The sequence below is a fragment of the Rhinatrema bivittatum genome, chromosome 16 (genome assembly GCF_901001135.1).
Source record: "Rhinatrema bivittatum chromosome 16, aRhiBiv1.1, whole genome shotgun sequence".
Lineage (NCBI taxonomy): Eukaryota > Metazoa > Chordata > Amphibia > Gymnophiona > Rhinatrematidae > Rhinatrema > Rhinatrema bivittatum.
In genome coordinates this window covers 80454-97885 of record NC_042630.1, presented here as the reverse complement: position 1 = coordinate 97885, position 17432 = coordinate 80454, and the positions used below count along the sequence as shown (strand labels likewise).

The following is a 17432-nucleotide window of genomic DNA, read 5'->3' as shown; positions in this document are numbered from 1 at the left end:
GAGGAGGCTCTTTGTTAATATAAATATATATCACTGCTTGGAGGGGAGACTCTTTGTTAATATAAATATATATCACTGCTTGGAGGGGAGACTCTTTGTTAATATAAATATATATCACTGCTTGGAGGGGAGACTCTTTGTTAATATAAATATATATCACTGCTTGGAGGGGAGACTCTTTGTTAATATAAATATATATCACTGCTTGGAGAGGAGGCTCTTTGTTAATATAAATATATATCACTGCTTGGAGGGGAGACTCTTTGTTAATATAAATATATATCACTGCTTGGAGGGGAGGCTCTTTGTTAATATAAATATATATATCACTGCTTGGAGGGGAGGCTCTTTGTTAATATAAATATATATCACTGCTTGGAGAGGAGGCTCTTTGTTAATATAAATATATATCACTGCTTGGAGGGGAGGCTCTTTGTTAATATAAATATATATCACTGCTTGGAGGGGAGGCTCTTTGTTAATATAAATATATATATCACTGCTTGGAGGGGAGGCTCTTTGTTAATATAAATATATATCACTGCTTGGAGGGGAGACTCTTTGTTAATATAAATATATATCACTGCTTGGAGGGGAGACTCTTTGTTAATATAAATATATATATCACTGCTTGGAGGGGAGGCTCTTTGTTAATATAAATATATATCACTGCTTGGAGGGGAGGCTCTTTGTTAATATAAATATATATCACTGCTTGGAGGGGAGGCTCTTTGTTAATATAAATATATATCACTGCTTGGAGAGGAGGCTCTTTGTTAATATAAATATATATCACTGCTTGGAGGGGAGGCTCTTTGTTAATATAAATATATATCACTGCTTGGAGGGGAGGCTCTTTGATAATATAAATATATATCACTGCTTGGAGAGGAGGCTCTTTGTTAATATAAATATATATCACTGCTTGGAGGGGAGGCTCTTTGTTAATATAAATATATATCACTGCTTGGAGGGGAAGCTCTTTGATAATATAAATATATATCACTGCTTGGAGGGGAGGCTCTTTGTTAATATAAATATATATCACTGCTTGGAGAGGAGGCTCTTTGTTAATATAAATATATATCACTGCTTGGAGGGGAGGCTCTTTGTTAATATAAATATATATCACTGCTTGGAGGGGAGGCTCTTTGTTAATATAAATATATATCACTGCTTGGAGGGGAGGCTCTTTGTTAATATAAATATATATCACTGCTTGGAGGGGAGGCTCTTTGTTAATATAAATATATATCACTGCTTGGAGGGGAGACTCTTTGTTAATATAAATATATATCACTGCTTGGAGGGGAGGCTCTTTGTTAATATAAATATATATCACTGCTTGGAGGGGAGGCTCTTTGTTAATATAAATATATATCACTGCTTGGAGGGGAGGCTCTTTGTTAATATAAATATATATCACTGCTTGGAGGGGAGACTCTTTGTTAATATAAATATATATCACTGCTTGGAGGGGAGGCTCTTTGTTAATATAAATATATATCACTGCTTGGAGGGGAGGCTCTTTGTTAATATAAATATATATCACTGCTTGGAGGGGAGACTCTTTGTTAATATAAATATATATCACTGCTTGGAGGGGAAGCTCTTTGCTAAAGATTTCTTTTTACCTTTTGGAGGTCAGGTTGTAATGGTTCTGTCGAGACAGCATGTGGAAAACCCATGCCTGGCAAGAGAAAGCACATAAATCTTATTATACATGGCTTACATTTTCATGAATGCATCTAACTGCAGACAGGGCTGCACATTAAAACTGGACTTCCAGTGAAGGCAGGAAGATGTCTCGAGACCCAGGGCCCCAGTTTTCCCTCATGAGTTTGAAGTTTAATTGGGCTCCTGTTGCTTCTTTGCTATAATTGTTAAACAAAAAAGTTCAAAGTCATTAAGAATTATATGCAGAGAAAATGAAGACTTAAAGACCTTGCCTCCCCTCTGGACTTGCTCTACAAATAGGAGGAGGGTGACATGATCAAATTATCTTACTGTCACTTTCCCAATCTCACAAGATTCTTCTGCACCTTCTCGCAATCCGCTGCTGTTCTGACAACTTTTAATAATTTTGTTTCATCTGCTATGTGTATGTGTGTGTATGTTTGTGTGTATATGTATGTGTGTGTATAGCAGATTGGTGAGCCATGAAAAAAAAGGGGCGGGGCAGGGGGGCGATAGTGTGCAGCTGGCTGCATCGTGGTGGTGCGACTTCGCATGCCGCACACAATCGCCCCCATAGCTCCATGGGAAAAGGTGTAGTTATTTCTTATGGAACTAATGTGAAAAACATTATCACCCACAGCGCTGCCAGGAGATAACTCCGCCCACTCTCCTCCCTTTTCCCTAATTAGAATAATACCACACGCGATACCGGCACATCGCAGAATAAAGAATGACCTTGTAAGTTAGCTGGATAAATGCAAAAATATTACTTACCTGATAATTTCCTTTTCTTTAGTGAAGATACATTAATCCACACCAGTGGATATTGCACCCCTACCAGCAGATGGAGATGGAGCAAAGCTGACGTCACAGTATATATATCCCTACAGTGGGAGCACTGAGAGGAGAAGATCACCTTGCTGGTGGCTGAAAGGAATCAGTAAGTTTTGCTTGGGAAATTTTCTTTTTTAAAAGTATTGGGGCGAAGTAAACTATTGGGGAATATTATTTAATGTGTTTGTGCTTTTAATAGTCAGTAAGGCAGTGAATAAACAGAAGTTAGACTGTTTGTATTTCCCAACCCACCCACCCCTAGCTCATCCTTTAATTTATAGGCGGGTGTCACTTTCACACAAAAAAAAACAGCCTTTTAACTTCACTTCACAACTTCCCCACACCTTATTGAGAGTTTGATTATTCCCCTGTAGGACACTACCAGATATATAGTGAATTCACCAATACATTAAAAGGACATTAGACACATTCCTACTCCCAAAGCAACCTAAAACTTAAATAGGAACTGAACAAATTTGAGATGATGGCAGCAGTCCAGCAGCAAGAGGTGGGGCTTCCCAGTCTTTTGCATCGAGTGTCACATGTATGATTTTTTACCCGCCGGTGAGAAGTTGTCCATGTGCATGCGATGCAAAGAGCTCCTGGCTCTCAGAGAACGAGTCCGATCTCTGGAGGTTAGAGTGGCAGACCTGGAGGAGCTGAGGCAGACAGAGAGGTATATAGATGAGACCTTCAGGGACATAGTAGCTAAGTCCCAACTTCAGACTGGCAGCCCTGGTGCTGCCTAGGAGGAAGAAGGTCTCATGATTGGAGAGCATCAACCTGGTGTATTAGGAAAGGATCCTGTAGCAAGGACCTGCTCTCTAGGTGATGCATTGTCCTTTTGCACTGAGAATTTGTCTCCAAGGCCTACTGTCCAGGAGGTAAGAGTTAGGTCGGCCGTCATAGTTGGTGATTCGATTATTAGGAATGTAGATAGCTGGGTGGCTGGTGGGCGTGAGGATCGCTTGGTAACATGCCTACCTGGTGCGAAGGTGGCGACCTCACGCCTCACCTAGATAGGATTTTAGTCAGTGCTGGGGAGGAGGCTGGCTGTCGTGGTACATGTGGGAATCAACGACATAGGAAAATGTGGGAGGGAGGTTCTGGAAGCCAAATTTAGGCTCTTAGGTAAAAAGCTGAAATCCAGAACCTCCAGGGTAACATTCTTTGAAATGCTCCCTGTTCCACGCGCAGGTCCCCAGAGGCAGGCAGAGCTCCGGAGTCTCAATGCGTGGATGAGACGATGGTGCAAGGAAGAGGGATTCAGTTTTGTAAGGGACTGGTGAACTTTTTGGGGAAGGGGGAGTCTCTTCTGAAGGGATGGGTTCCACATTAACCAGGGTGTAACCAGACTGCTGATGCTAGGAGATAGAGTGGCTTTTAAACTAGAACAAAGGGGAAAGCCGACAGTCGCTCAGCAGCGCATGGTTCGGAGAGATGTATCTTTAAAGGATACTAATGATGCATTAGAATTAGGGCATCCCGACAGTGAGGTTCCAATAATAAGAAAAGTAGTCCAAGTGCCTGTAACTAAAAACTCACCTGAGCTAAAAAAGTCTAACTTATCCCTATCAATTAAAAAACAGAATGAAAATACAAACAAAAAACAAACTTTAAAATGTTTGTATGCTAATGCCAGAAGTCTAAGAAGTAAGATGGGAGAATTAGAATGTATAACAGTGAATGATGACATAGACTTAATTGGCATCTCAGAGACATGGAGGAAGGAGGATAACCAATAGGACCGTGCTATACCGGGCTACAAATTATATTGCAATGACAGAGAGGAGCATCCGAAAGGCGGTGTGGCGCTTTATGTCTGGGATGGCATAGAGTCCAACAGGATAAAGATCCTGCTTGAGACTAAATGTACAATCTATGGGTAGAAATCCCTTGTGTGTTGGGGAAGAGTAAAGTGATAGGGGTATACTACCGTCCACCTGGCCAAGGTGGTAAGACAGACAGTGAAATGCTAAGAGAAATTAGGGAAGCTAACCAAATTGGTAGTGCAGTAATAATGGGAGACTTCAATTACCCCAATATTGACTGGGTAAATGTATCATCGGGACACGCTAGAGAGATAACGTTCCTAGATAGAATAAATGACAGTTTTATGGAGCAATTGGTTCAGGAACTGACAAGAGAGGGAGCAATTTTAGATCTAATTCTCAGTGGAGCACAGGATTTGGTGAGAGAGGTAATGGTGGTAGGGCCACTTGGCAATAGTGATCATAATATAATCAAACTTGATTTAATGACTGGAAGGGGGACAGTAAGCAAATTCACAGCTCTTGTGCTAAACTTTCAAAAGGGAAACTTTGATAAAATGAGAAAAATAGAAAAAAACTGAAAGGAGCAGCTACAAAGGTAAAAAGTGTGCAAGAGGCATGGTCATTGTTAAAAAAAAAATACCATCCTAGAAGCACAGTCCAGATGTATTCACACATTAAGAAAGGTGGAAAGAAGGCAAAACGATTACCAGCATGGTTAAAAGGGGAGGTGAAAGAAGCTATTTTAGCCAAAAGATCTTCTTTCAAAAATTGGAAGAATGATCCAACAGAAGAAAATAGGATAAAGCATAAACACTGGCAAGTTAAATGTAAGACATTGATAAGAGAGGCTAAGAGAGAATTTGAAAAAAAGTTGGCCGTAGAACCAAAAAATCAGAGTAAAAACTTTTTAAAATATATCCGAAGCAGAAAGCCTGTGAGGGAGTCAGTTGGACGTTAGATGATACCCATGCAAACCTTCTCCATTACGGGTATCTCCCCAACATCCTCTTCAGTAAACACCGAAGCAAAGAAATCGTTTGAGTTTAGTAGCGTATGTTTGTATTCCACTATATGTTTATTTTGTTTACAGAATGTTTAAAATTCCTGTGGTCCCTCCCGATGCAGCCGCCGCGAAACACGGGACCGTGTCGGGGGACTGTGTACAAATGATTGCTGTTTGAGTTGTGGAGTTGCCATCTTCACTTTTATGAGTTATCATCTATAATAAAATCAGAATCTGTGGAATTGAAGATTTGTTCCTGCACCATTATTGTTGGGTAATTGAAGTCTCCCATTATTACCACACTACCAATTTGGTTAGCTTCTCTAATTTCTCTTAGCATTTCACTGTCCGTCTCACCATCTTGACCAGGTGGACGGTAGTATACCCCTATCACTATAGTCTTCCCCGACACACAAGGGATTTCTACCCGTAAAGATTCAATTGTGCATTTAGTCTCATGCAGGATGTTTATCCTGTTGGACTCTATGCCATCCCAGACATAAAGCACCACACCGCCTCCCGGGTGCCTCCTCTCTGTCATTACGATATAATTTGTACCCTGGTATAGCACTGTCCCATTGGTTGTCCTCCTTCCACCATGTCTCTGAGATGCCAATTAAGTCTATGTCATCATTCACTGCTATACATTCTAATTCTCCCATCTTACAACTTGGACTTCTGGCATTAGCATACAAACATTTCAAAGTTTGTTTTTTGTTTGTATTTTCATTCTGCTTTTTAATTGATAGGGATAAGTTAGAATTTTTTTTTAGCTCAGGGGAGTTTTTAGTTACAGGCACTTGGACTACTTTTCTAATTATTGGAACCTCACTGTCGGGAAGCCCTAATTCTAATGCATCATTAGTATCCTTTAAAGATACCTCTCTCCGAATCATGTGCTGCTGAGCGACTGTCGGCTTTCCCCTTAGAGCAGCTTTTAAACTAGAACAATCTCCTTTTTAAAGGTTAGCGCCAGCAGTCTGGTTCCACCCTGGTTAAGGTGGAGCCCATCTCTTCGGAAGAGGGTTCCCCAGTTCCTAACAAAACTGAATCCCTCTTCCTTGCACCATCGTCTCATCCATGCATTGAGACTCCGGAGCTCTGCCTGCCTCTGGTGACCTGCGCAGACCTCTGGAGAATGCCACCTGGAGGTTCTGGATTTAAGCTTTCTACCTAAGAACCTAAATTTGGCTTCCAGACTAAAGAGGTTAGGACTTTTCAGCTTGGAGAAGAGACGGCTGAGGGGGGATATGATAGAGGAGTTTAAAATCATGAGAGGTAAATATGAATCGGTTATTTACTCTTTCGGATAGTAGAAAGACTAGGGGGCATTTCATGAAGTTAGCATGTGGCACATTTAAAACTAATCGGAAAAAGTTCTTTTTCACTCAATGCACAATTAAACTCTGGAATTTGTTGCCAGAGGATGTGGTTAGTGCAATTAGTATAGCTGTGTTTAAAAAGATTGGATAAGTTCTTGGAGGAGAAGTCCATTACCTGCTATTAATTATGTTGACTTAGAGAATAGCCACTGCTATTACTAGCAACGGTAACATGGAATAGACTTAGTGTTTGGGTAATTGCCAGGTTCTTATGGCCTGGATTGGCCACTGTTGGAAACAGGATGCTGGGCTTGATGGACCCTTGGTCTGACCCCAGTATGGCATGTTCTTATATTCTTATGCAGTGACATCAGCCTGCACATATTCTCTGCAAAACCCAACTTTTGACAGACTAAAAAAATTTGATTATAACTAGCAACAGACAACCACTCAAGCACTCAGATAATAGGGAACACTGAGCTCTAAGAAAGTGTGTAACATTACTAATCTAGGGTCTGAAGCTAACACTTACCAGTCATCCCAGGAAACTCAGCCACTCAGGAGGACACTAGAACCACAGACTGACTGCCAAGGGCGGGAAGGTGGATTAAACTGTCTTCACTAAAGGAAAGGAAATTATCAGGTAAGTAGTAATTTCTCATTTCTTAGCATTCAGACAGAGAAATCCACACCAGTGAGATGTACAAAAGCTACTCCTTAATAAGGTGGGAGGCTGCCTTCAGTCCAACCCACATCACATGTCCTCCCAGGACTGCACATCCAAGAAGCAATTCCTGTGGGCTGAACAAATGGCCACCAGAAACACTGCTTTTAACGTGAGATCTTTCACTGTTGCCTTTCTCAAAGGTTCAAAAGGAGCCCCACACATCCCTCTGAGGACTAAATTTAGATTCCATGAAGGACTTATTTTCCGCAATGGAGGAAGCAGATGCTTCGCCCCACAGGTGAGCAGCCAACGACACTCCATGCACCTTGCCTCAAAGACAGCCTAAGGCTGCAACTTGCACTTTAAGAGAGTTAAAGGCCAAACCTTTCTTCAAACCCTCCTGCAAGAAAGCCAAGACATGAGATATCAGGTAAGTAATTTCTCCATTTCCTACCATGTAGCCAGATGGACTCAGGACCAATGGGATGTACAAAAGCTACTCATGAACAGGGCAGGAGGCTGCCTTTGGTCCGGTTAGCACCGCCCTTGCAAAGGCTGTATCTTCTCGGGTTTGAATGTCCAGGTGATAGAACCTGGAGAAGGTGTGTGAGGAAGACCACGTCACTGCTCGGCAGATGTCGATGGGCTACCAGCTCCTTGAAGACATCATGGACTAGAACTGCCACCACCTCTTTCAGGGCATCCATGAATTGCAGAATCTCAAGCATCCTGTACCTGGTGTCCTACCGTGTTAAAAGCTGAAAAGGCACCGATTCTGCCATGGCTTCTACAAATCCTGCAATGGAGAGATCCTCTGGAGGACATTTTCACCACTCCTCCAGTGGAGAGGACTCTGAAGGCAGATCCTTCGATTCCTCAGCGGAGGATATGTACACCTCCCTTTCCCAGTGATCATAAAGGGCCTCCCCCTCACTATGACCCTCCGAGGTTGCGGGAGGGGGGGTGTCGAAGGCACAGAAGAAGGATTCGGAGGCATCAATGGGCCTCGAGGCTGTAGGAGGGCCGATGGGACCAACGGCATCAGCTGGATTGGTGGCACCAACGGAACCGATCCCAATGGCCCTGGGGGAGCTGGGAGGTAGCAGAGCGCCATGCGTCCCTGAGACAGTGGCAGCAGTGCTCCCTTCGGCCGCAAAGGGGCTTGGGGCATCGGTAGAACACCAAGAAGCATATCAAGTCATTCAAATAATGGCGCAAGCACCAATGGAGTCAGCTTCTCAGGTCTAAAATCAGACGGAGTCCCACTGTTCTCTTTGAAATCAGGAAATAGCAAGAGTAGAACCCCTGCCCTTGCTGCCGCAGTGGAACAGGTTCAACTGCTCTGGCAGTTATGAGGGTGGAGAGCTCCATCAAGAGTATTTCCTGATGCAAGGACAGACCCTAAGAGGGGCATGGGGGAGATTCCGAGGGGATACTCAGGAAGTTTAACCAATACCCTCAACAAATGATGGTCAGTGCCCAGCGGTCCAAGATGACACAAAGAACCGCAGCTGATCTCTGACCGGAAGGCTCAGCGCCAAGGGAACACGCGTTCTAGAAACTTTAACATTAGTTTTCCGTGCTGGGCTCCATCGGATGATGTCACCCATCTGTGAGGACTAACATCCTGCTGTCCTAGGAGAACATTGTGTATACATGAATAGATTACACATGCCCTGGAATGCCATTGTTTTCTGTGGCTTATGTAACATAATGAAATTAGATGCATAATTTTAGGAAGCTGAAAATTCACATGTGCACATAGTGCCGATCTATGCACTTAATCCTGACTACATTTTTGAAAATGCACCCCATTCAATAGACAGCAATTGCAGCATCATATGCAGTCTACTCAGTGTGTGTTTACAAGACTCTAGGTTATGGGAGAAGGAGAATAAGTTACATACCTTGCTACCTTCTGAGGGCCAACTAGAGTATCCAGCAGTGAGCTGGTACTCGGAAACTCTGTAGGGAAACAGAGGAAAATAAAGATTATGGAGACAGTTACTGAAAGATGAGAGATCGGTGACAGAAATGGAAACTACATGAGATGAGAGGTCAGGGCACAGAGACTGAGCAGAGCATATGGACAGGAGTGCAGACACAGGGCCAGAGGTCAGAGAATGGGTGGGGACAGGAGAGTGGACACAGACATCAGGGAGTAGAGACTGGGGTGAGGACAGGGACAGGAGGGCAGAGAATGCTCTGTGATTTTACATAAATCTTAAGAGGGTGTGCACAGTAGCAAGTTACATAGACACTTTTGTCCATGCAATGCATGCCTTGCAGCTGATTTTCAGAATTAGCTCTAAGCGTGCACATACAGCTGTTACGTATTCATCTGAAAATGTCAGCAGATGTGAGCTCTCTTTACTCCCCTTACCACTCCAGGAATGTCTCATTTCCTTTTGGCTAAAGGGATGCATGTTGCAGAGGCCTGCAGGCATATTGAGGAGGACAATGTTCAAGCAGGCCATTCATGATCTGTTTACTCAGGCAACTGCCCTCAAAATGGGACAAACTTTCCCTGAATTCATGAGGCTTACTGGCAAGGTTTCCGGCATTTGGTAAAACAACCAAGTTCATCAGAAGAGAATTCATTATTCAGCCTATAGTAACAGTGCCCTGCAGATAAGAGAAACAGAAACAGACTTTAATGTTTATCAAAAGACAGGGAATAAAAATAATACACAGTGGGGGGGGGGGGGGGGGCTAAGACAATGTAGGACAGGACAGGACCTTTAAAGCATCCTTATCCTTAGAACATCCCTATAGAGTGGGAGGGGGCTGAGAGAGGGGATGCACCCAGGAGTCTGGGACGGGACCCTTACAAACATCCCTATAGTGGGAGGGGGCTGAGAGAGGGGATGCACCCAGGAGTCTGGGACGGGACCCTTACAAACATCCCTATAGTGGGAGGGGGCTGAGAGAGGGGATGCACCCAGGAGTCTGGGATGGGACCCTTACAAACATCCCTATAGTGGGAGGGGGCTGAGAGAGGGGATGCACCCAGGAGTCTGGGACGGGACCCTTACAAACATCCCTACAGAGTGGGAGGGGGCTGAGAGAGGGGATGCACCCAGGACTCTGGGACCGGACCCTTACAAACATCCCTACAGAGTGGGAGGGGGCTGAGAGAGGGGATGCACCCGGGAGTCTGGGTCGGGACCCTTACAAACATCCCTACAGAGTGGGAGGGGGCTGAGAGAGGGGATGCACCCGGGAGTCTGGGACGGGACCCTTACAAACATCCCTACAGAGTGGGAGGGGGCTGAGAGAGGGGATGCACCCAGGAGTCTGGGACGGGACCCTTACAAACATCCCTACAGAGTGGGAGGGGGCTGAGAGAGGGGATGCACCCAGGACTCTGGGACCGGACCCTTACAAACATCCCTACAGAGTGGGAGGGGGCTGAGAGAGGGGATGCACCCGGGAGTCTGGGTCGGGACCCTTACAAACATCCCTACAGAGTGGGAGGGGGCTGAGAGAGGGGATGCACCCGGGAGTCTGGGACGGGACCCTTACAAACATCCCTACAGAGTGGGAGGGGGCTGAGAGAGGGGATGCACCCGGGAGTCTGGGACGGGACCCTTACAAACATCCCTACAGAGTGGGAGGGGGCTGAGAGAGGGGATGCACCCGGGAGTCTGGGACGGGACCCTTACAAACATCCCTACAGAGTGGGAGGGGGCTGAGAAAGGGGATGCACCCGGGAGTCTGGGACGGGACCCTTACAAACATCCCTACAGAGTGGGAGGGGGCTGAGAGAGGGGATGCACCCGGGAGTCTGGGACGGGACCCTTACAAACATCCCTACAGAGTGGGAGGGGGCTGAGAGAGGGGATGCACCCGGGAGTCTGGGACGGGACCCTTACAAACATCCCTACAGAGTGGGAGGGGGCTGAGAGAGGGGATGCACCCGGGAGTCTGGGACGGGACCCTTACAAACATCCCTACAGAGTGGGAGGGGGCTGAGAGAGGGGATGCACCCGGGAGTCTGGGACGGGACCCTTACAAACATCCCTACAGAGTGGGAGGGGGCTGAGAGAGGGGATGCACCCGGGAGTCTGGGACCGGACCCTTACAAACATCCCTACAGAGTGGGAGGGGGCTGAGAGAGGGGATGCACCCGGGAGTCTGGGACGGGACCCTTACAAACATCCCTACAGAGTGGGAGGGGGCTGAGAGAGGGGATGCACCCGGGAGTCTGGGACGGGACCCTTACAAACATCCCTACAGAGTGGGAGGGGGCTGAGAGAGGGGATGCACCCGGGAGTCTGGGACGGGACCCTTACAAACATCCCTACAGAGTGGGAGGGGGCTGAGAGAGGGGATGCACCCAGTAAAGTGATGTTTAGCAGAGATGAAAAGGTGAAGAGCTGAGCGTGTGAACCTCACCCCATCCTTTATGTCTGCTGTTGTCACAGTATTCCTCTCCTGGGGGCAGGGGGTAGAAGTAGTAAGCACAGCCGCACCTTTCCACCATGGCAGCCTGGAAACAGGAGCGAACACAGACCTGTGGCAAACCAGAGAAAACATATGAGCACTGTGCAAAGGGGAGAGACAGAATAGGAGGAGGATGCAGGGTGAGAAGCAGGGAAGTTTGCCAATCAGAGAGTGAGAAGCAAAGAGCAGAAAAAAACAGGTGTGAAGCAGAAAGGAGAAAGAATGAGAGGGAACAGAAAGGTGAGAAGCAAGGTGGAGTGAGACAATCAGAGAAAGAGTAGGAGTGCAAGAGATGAGAGAATGAGAGCGAGAAAACAGGAGAGATAAGGAGGACAAGAATCAGGGAAGAGAACGAGAGGGAGAAAATGAGAGGCAAGAGGGAAGGAGAAGATGGCAAATGGGAGGGTGAAAAAGAAGGAGAAAAGCAAATAGAATGGTGAGAAGCAAAGAAGTCAAAAGCAAAGTAAGAAGCTACGGCAGAGGTGCTGGGTCAGACCATAGGTCCATCGAGGCCAGCCATCATCTTTTTTCAAACAGTGGCCAGTCCAGGACACTAGGAACTACCAGCAGATCCATTCAATGTGCTCACTCCCAGGAATAAGATCCTCGGCTTCACTTCGCTAATAATTGTTTATGGACTTTTCCTCCAGGAACTTATCCAAGTCCCTTTTAAACCCAACCATGCTAAATGCCTTGACCATAATATTCATCTGCCATTTACATCTCCAGTTCTCCAATCTGGCAAGGACCTTCTGCAGTTCTTCATTGTTTGCTTGTGCTTTTAACTATTTGGAATATTTGTGAGTCATCTAACATAGTAATGATGGCAGAAAAGCACCAGATGGTCCATCCAGTCTGCCCAGCAAGCTTATGCCAGGATCTGCCGCACCGTGCAGGTTACCCCATGTTTCTCTTAAGGATAGCAACTGCGCTCTGTGCAGTTATCCCCGAGCCTTAAGATAACCCATAAACATTTTTACTGGGTGAGGAGCCTTCTTAAAAATATGTACACTTCATTCATTTTCCCCTTTTCCAGATTGAACTGGTCCCAGCACAACCTACATCTACTATTCACTTCTTCCCACTGGAAAAAATGACCATTCAGTCTTGGTATTTGTTTCCTGTCTTTCAACCATATACCAGTCCACAGTAAGATATCACCTCCTATCCCATGATTTTCTTCTAAGGAGTCTCTTGAGGAGGTTTATCAAATGCCTTCTGAAAATCCAAATACACTATAAACTGGTTCACTTTTATCCACATGTTTATTCACACTACTACTAAACACTTGTATAGCGCTAGTCAAAAAATGATTTCCTTTTGCTAAATACATACTGGCTCTACCCCAATAAGCTACGCTTATCCATATGCTTATTGCTTTTGTTTTTAACAATAGCTGCCATCATTTAACTAGGCTCACCAGTCTGTAGTTACATGGGTCACCCTGGAGCCCTTTTTAAAAAATTGGATACCTTCCAAGTCCTCAGGTAAAGAGGCAGATTGGAATGATAGATCTGCCTGCAATTCAGCATTTGAATTCCTTTAGAATTCTCAGGTGAATACCATCAGGTCCCAGTGATTTGCAGCTATATAGTTTGTCGATCTGCTCCAATATCTCTTCAAGAGTCACTGATTTTATTCAGTTCCTCTGAATCATCACCTAGAAAGAATGGATTTGTTGTGAGTGGTAAACAAGGAGGGGAGAGAGGAGAGTAAGAAGCAGAGGGGAGAAAGAGAGAAGGGTATATGTGAGTAAGAAGGTCCCAAAATTGCCCCTTACTAGGAGGCTTCAGTATCTCAACAGACTTGAAGATGAGGTCAGCATAGAGAAGGAACGGTAAAGTTGGTTTGACCCTCCCAAGTGGGAGGTGCATGAATTTAACAAAACTCCCATGTCCTCATGGTTCAGAGTTCTTCAGGCCTACAAGAAAAAGGTTCTCCTTTGAGGTCTCTCTTGCTGAGAGAGAGGGGGGGCTGGAGGATGGTCATTCCAGTGGAAGAGAACTGCCAGTCCTGAAAAAAGGAATTATCCAAATACTTGTCTATTTTTTTCAATTGGAAAATAGCAAGAGAGAGCTCTATGTAGAGGGGCAGCTGCCAGGGGAAGTGCCTGACCCAGAATACCTACCAGCCAGGGTGTACTGCCTTGCTCTTGACTAAGATTGTGATTCCTTGTTGGACTTTGTTGTCCTAAACCACAGTGTGCTCACTTTCAGGCCGATACAGTACAATGCGCTCCGACAGAGCGCATGGTTAGCCTGCTCTGGACGCGCGTTTCCCTTACCCCTTATTCAGTAAGGGGTAAGGGAAAACGCGCATCCAACCCACAGCACCTAATAGTGCCCTCAACATGCAAATGCATGTTGATGGCCCTATTAGGTATGCGCGCGGGATACAGAAAGTACAGAAAGTAAAATGTGCAGCAAAGCCGCACATTTTACTTTCAGAAATTAGCACCTGCCCAAAGGTCGGCACTAATTTCTTCCGGCACCGGGAAAGTGCACAGAAAAGCAGTAAAAACTGCTTTTCTGTGCACCCTCCAACTTAATATCATGGTGATGCAAAATTGAGCGTCCAGTTTTTGGCCCGACAGCTGCGGGCCGAATTCAAATTTTTTTTTTTTTAAATTTTTTTTACTCTTCGGGACCTCCGACTTATTCGGAGGTCCCGAAGAGTAAAAAAAGTTTAAAAAAAAAAAATTTGAATTCGGCCCGCAGCTGTCGGGCCAAAAACTGGATGCTCAATTTTGCTGGCATCCAGTTTCCGAACCCGTGGCTGTCAGCGGGCTCGAGAACCGACGCCAGTAAAATTGAGCGTCCGCTGTCACACCCGCTGACAGCCGCCGCTCTGGGTTAAAAGGAGGCGCTAGGGACGCACTAGTGTCCCTAGCGCCTCCTTTTGCCCGATTCTACTGCATCGCGCACACCAGCGAGTGGCCGGTGCGCGCGCCGGGAGAGCGGGCGTTCGTCCGCTCTCCCGCGTTTTTACTGAATCGGCCTGATTGATTTTTGTGTTCCTTTTCATTTTTTAACAGCTACAGTGCGGTGTGTGTTCTGTTAATTAGTCTGTTTGCAGAGGAGGCCTAGGAAGCAAAAACCTTTAAGGGCCTCGGAAAACTGTGCAGAAAGAACCCGGGAGGATGGGTGCTGCTATGAGACCCTGTGTACCTGAAGAAGTTGGGGCAGGAGCTATATGTGCAAAAAATAATCACCTTTCTTGAGGGAAGTTAGAGGCCCAAAGAGTACAGGAAGGCGAGTGAGAGGGAAGAGAAAGATCTAAGAGAAGTGAGAGTACAAGGAAAGCTGGAGGGGAATGGCAGGGGGAGAAAGTAAATAACGTTATGCAGACATTACCTGCTGGGTGTACTTCGACGTGAAAAGGTTTTTCACATTAATGTCACTGCCATCCACTGTGCAGTCGCTGTATACGCCACCCAGTCGTTCTATGGTCTCCTGTAATATCAATTAATAATTGCAAATTAATCTAGTATATTTTATGCATGCACTGTCTCCTGCTATTACCATTATTTGTTTAAAAAAACAACTGTGACTACATAAAGTCCTATCAGTGACAGTATTGATTTATCTATATGCCTGAAAATTCATTGTCAACACCAATAATCAATTCTGATCTTAGGTCTGCCCCAGCCTGGAATTATCTACCGAAAACATATTTCATTGTAATAGTGATGGCAGAAAAAACGAATTGGCCTATCCAGTCTTCCCAGTTCCTCCTGCCCCCATGCTAAATATGTATTCTAGTTGCAGCCATATCCACTTGATTGCCTTTGGATATCTCTCCTTTCCAGGTCAGTTTTTGTGGTCTTTCTTATTCATCCAATTTTTAGTCCAGCACCCAGGCCCTCCCAGCCTTCATATCTCATCACTAAACTTTGTAATAATCTAAACAGCCAGCAAACTAGTGAAGGTTCCCAAGGCCTTCCAGAATGGTACCCAGCCACCACCATCTGGCCAGCATCAATCCAGATGATTTCTGAAGAGTTATAACTTGCTGGTTTCAAAAGGAAAATTGTTCCTTACCTGCTAATTTTCATTCCTGTACATACCCAGATCAGTCCAGGCTCCTGTTTATGCATCCCTGCCAGCAGATGGAGACAGAGAACGTTTAACTGACACTGCGTCATAATCCCTGGTGCCACCTCAGTTCCTCAGATTTGAACTGTACCTAAGCCAAAAAACACCAATAAAAAACATGGCAGAAAAAATAGCCAAACAGTTTAACCGATCTTAGAATGGTAAAAACTCATAAATCTTAAATTACTGGAAGCAACCAGAGCTCAGAGGAAGACTCTCCACTCCCTAGAGTGGGCAGGTTCTGGACTGATCCGTGGTACTACAAGAATAAAAATTAGCAGGTAAGAACCAATTTTCCTTTCCCTGTACATACCCAGATCAGTCCAGGCTCCTGGGATGTAGCAAAGCTCCCTACTTAGGGTGGGATCTGGAGAGTCCCACTCACAATACATTCGCACCAAAAGACTGAGACTCCGAACCCCTACATCTAGACGGTAGTGCCTTGCAAAAGTGTGCAGCGACTGCCAAGACACCACCCTATAAATTTCTTGTGGCGAAACCAACTGGCCACTTGAGACCGAGTATAGTGAGCCCTCAAACCTTCAGATACCTGACAGCCTTTTAGTATGTAAACTAACCTAATAACCTCTTTAAGCCACCTCACAATGGTAGCTTTGGAAGTTTGAGTACCCTTCTTCGCACCACTCCACAAACCGAACAGGTGGTCTGATCTCCTAAAATCATTCATCACCTCGAGATACCTCATCAAAATTCTTCTGATGTCCAAAGATCTGAGCTCCCATGCATGAGGCTCAGAAGCATCCAAATTCGGAAAATCTGGAAGCTCCACCATCTGATTAACATGAAAAGCCGATACCACCTTGGGAAGGAAGGAACAGTCTGCAAGGACACACCTGAATCTGAAGGAAAGGATAAAGCTTGCAACAAATAGCTACCAGGAAAACAACCTCTAGAGACAGATCCTTAAGAGTTGCCCTGTGGAGAGGCTCAAAGGGTGGCTCACATAAAACTTGGAGGACAAGATTAAGATTCCAGGATGGGCAGACTCTCCTCATCGCAGGGCACAAATTCTTAACCCCTCAAAGAAATCTGACCACATCTGGGTGAAAGGACAGCGTCCCCCCGCCAACGGTACCACATAAAGAAGCCAGAGCCGCTACCTGAACTCTGAGAGAGTTAAAAATTAGGCCTTTGCTCAAATTGTCTTGAAGAAAGATAAAATCTGAGACGCCAAAGATTGTAAAGCCTGAATACCTTTAGTTGTACACCATGCCTCAAAAACCTTCCAGTCCCGGACATAGGACAATGAATTAGATGTCCACCTAGCATGTAGAAAGGCAATAATAATAACTGCCTCTAGATATCCCCTGCACCTCAAATGCCACCTCTCAAAAGCCAAGCTGCTAGACAAAAGCGATCTGCCTGATCTGAAAATATGGGCCTTGATGAAGAAGGCAAGGAAGATGACTGAACCATAATGGACTGTCCACTGCCAAGTTGACCAGATCCACGAACCACAGCCAATACAGCCACTCCAGGGCTACTAATACGACATCCCCCAGGTGCCTCTCTATTCGGCACAAGATCTTCCCTACCAGAGGCCATGGGGAAAATGCATAAAGTAGGATTTCCCTCTGTAAAGGAATAACCAGA

At 45.3% G+C, this 17432-nt stretch overlaps 1 protein-coding gene across 2 annotated transcripts in view; it reads right to left on the bottom strand.

The window, feature by feature from the left end:
- Positions 1–17432, bottom strand: part of SCNN1A (sodium channel epithelial 1 alpha subunit) — a 62269-nt gene that overhangs the window by 10812 nt on the left and 34025 nt on the right. For both annotated transcript variants that reach the window (XM_029580402.1, XM_029580403.1), the window contains exons 7-11: positions 15078–15176; positions 11677–11794; positions 9825–9903; positions 9186–9243; positions 1635–1690 (exon numbers count right to left, since the gene is read on the bottom strand). In XM_029580402.1, the coding sequence (XP_029436262.1) occupies positions 1635–1690; positions 9186–9243; positions 9825–9903; positions 11677–11794; positions 15078–15176 (410 nt within the window). The remainder of the gene's footprint in view (positions 1–1634; positions 1691–9185; positions 9244–9824; positions 9904–11676; positions 11795–15077; positions 15177–17432) is intronic.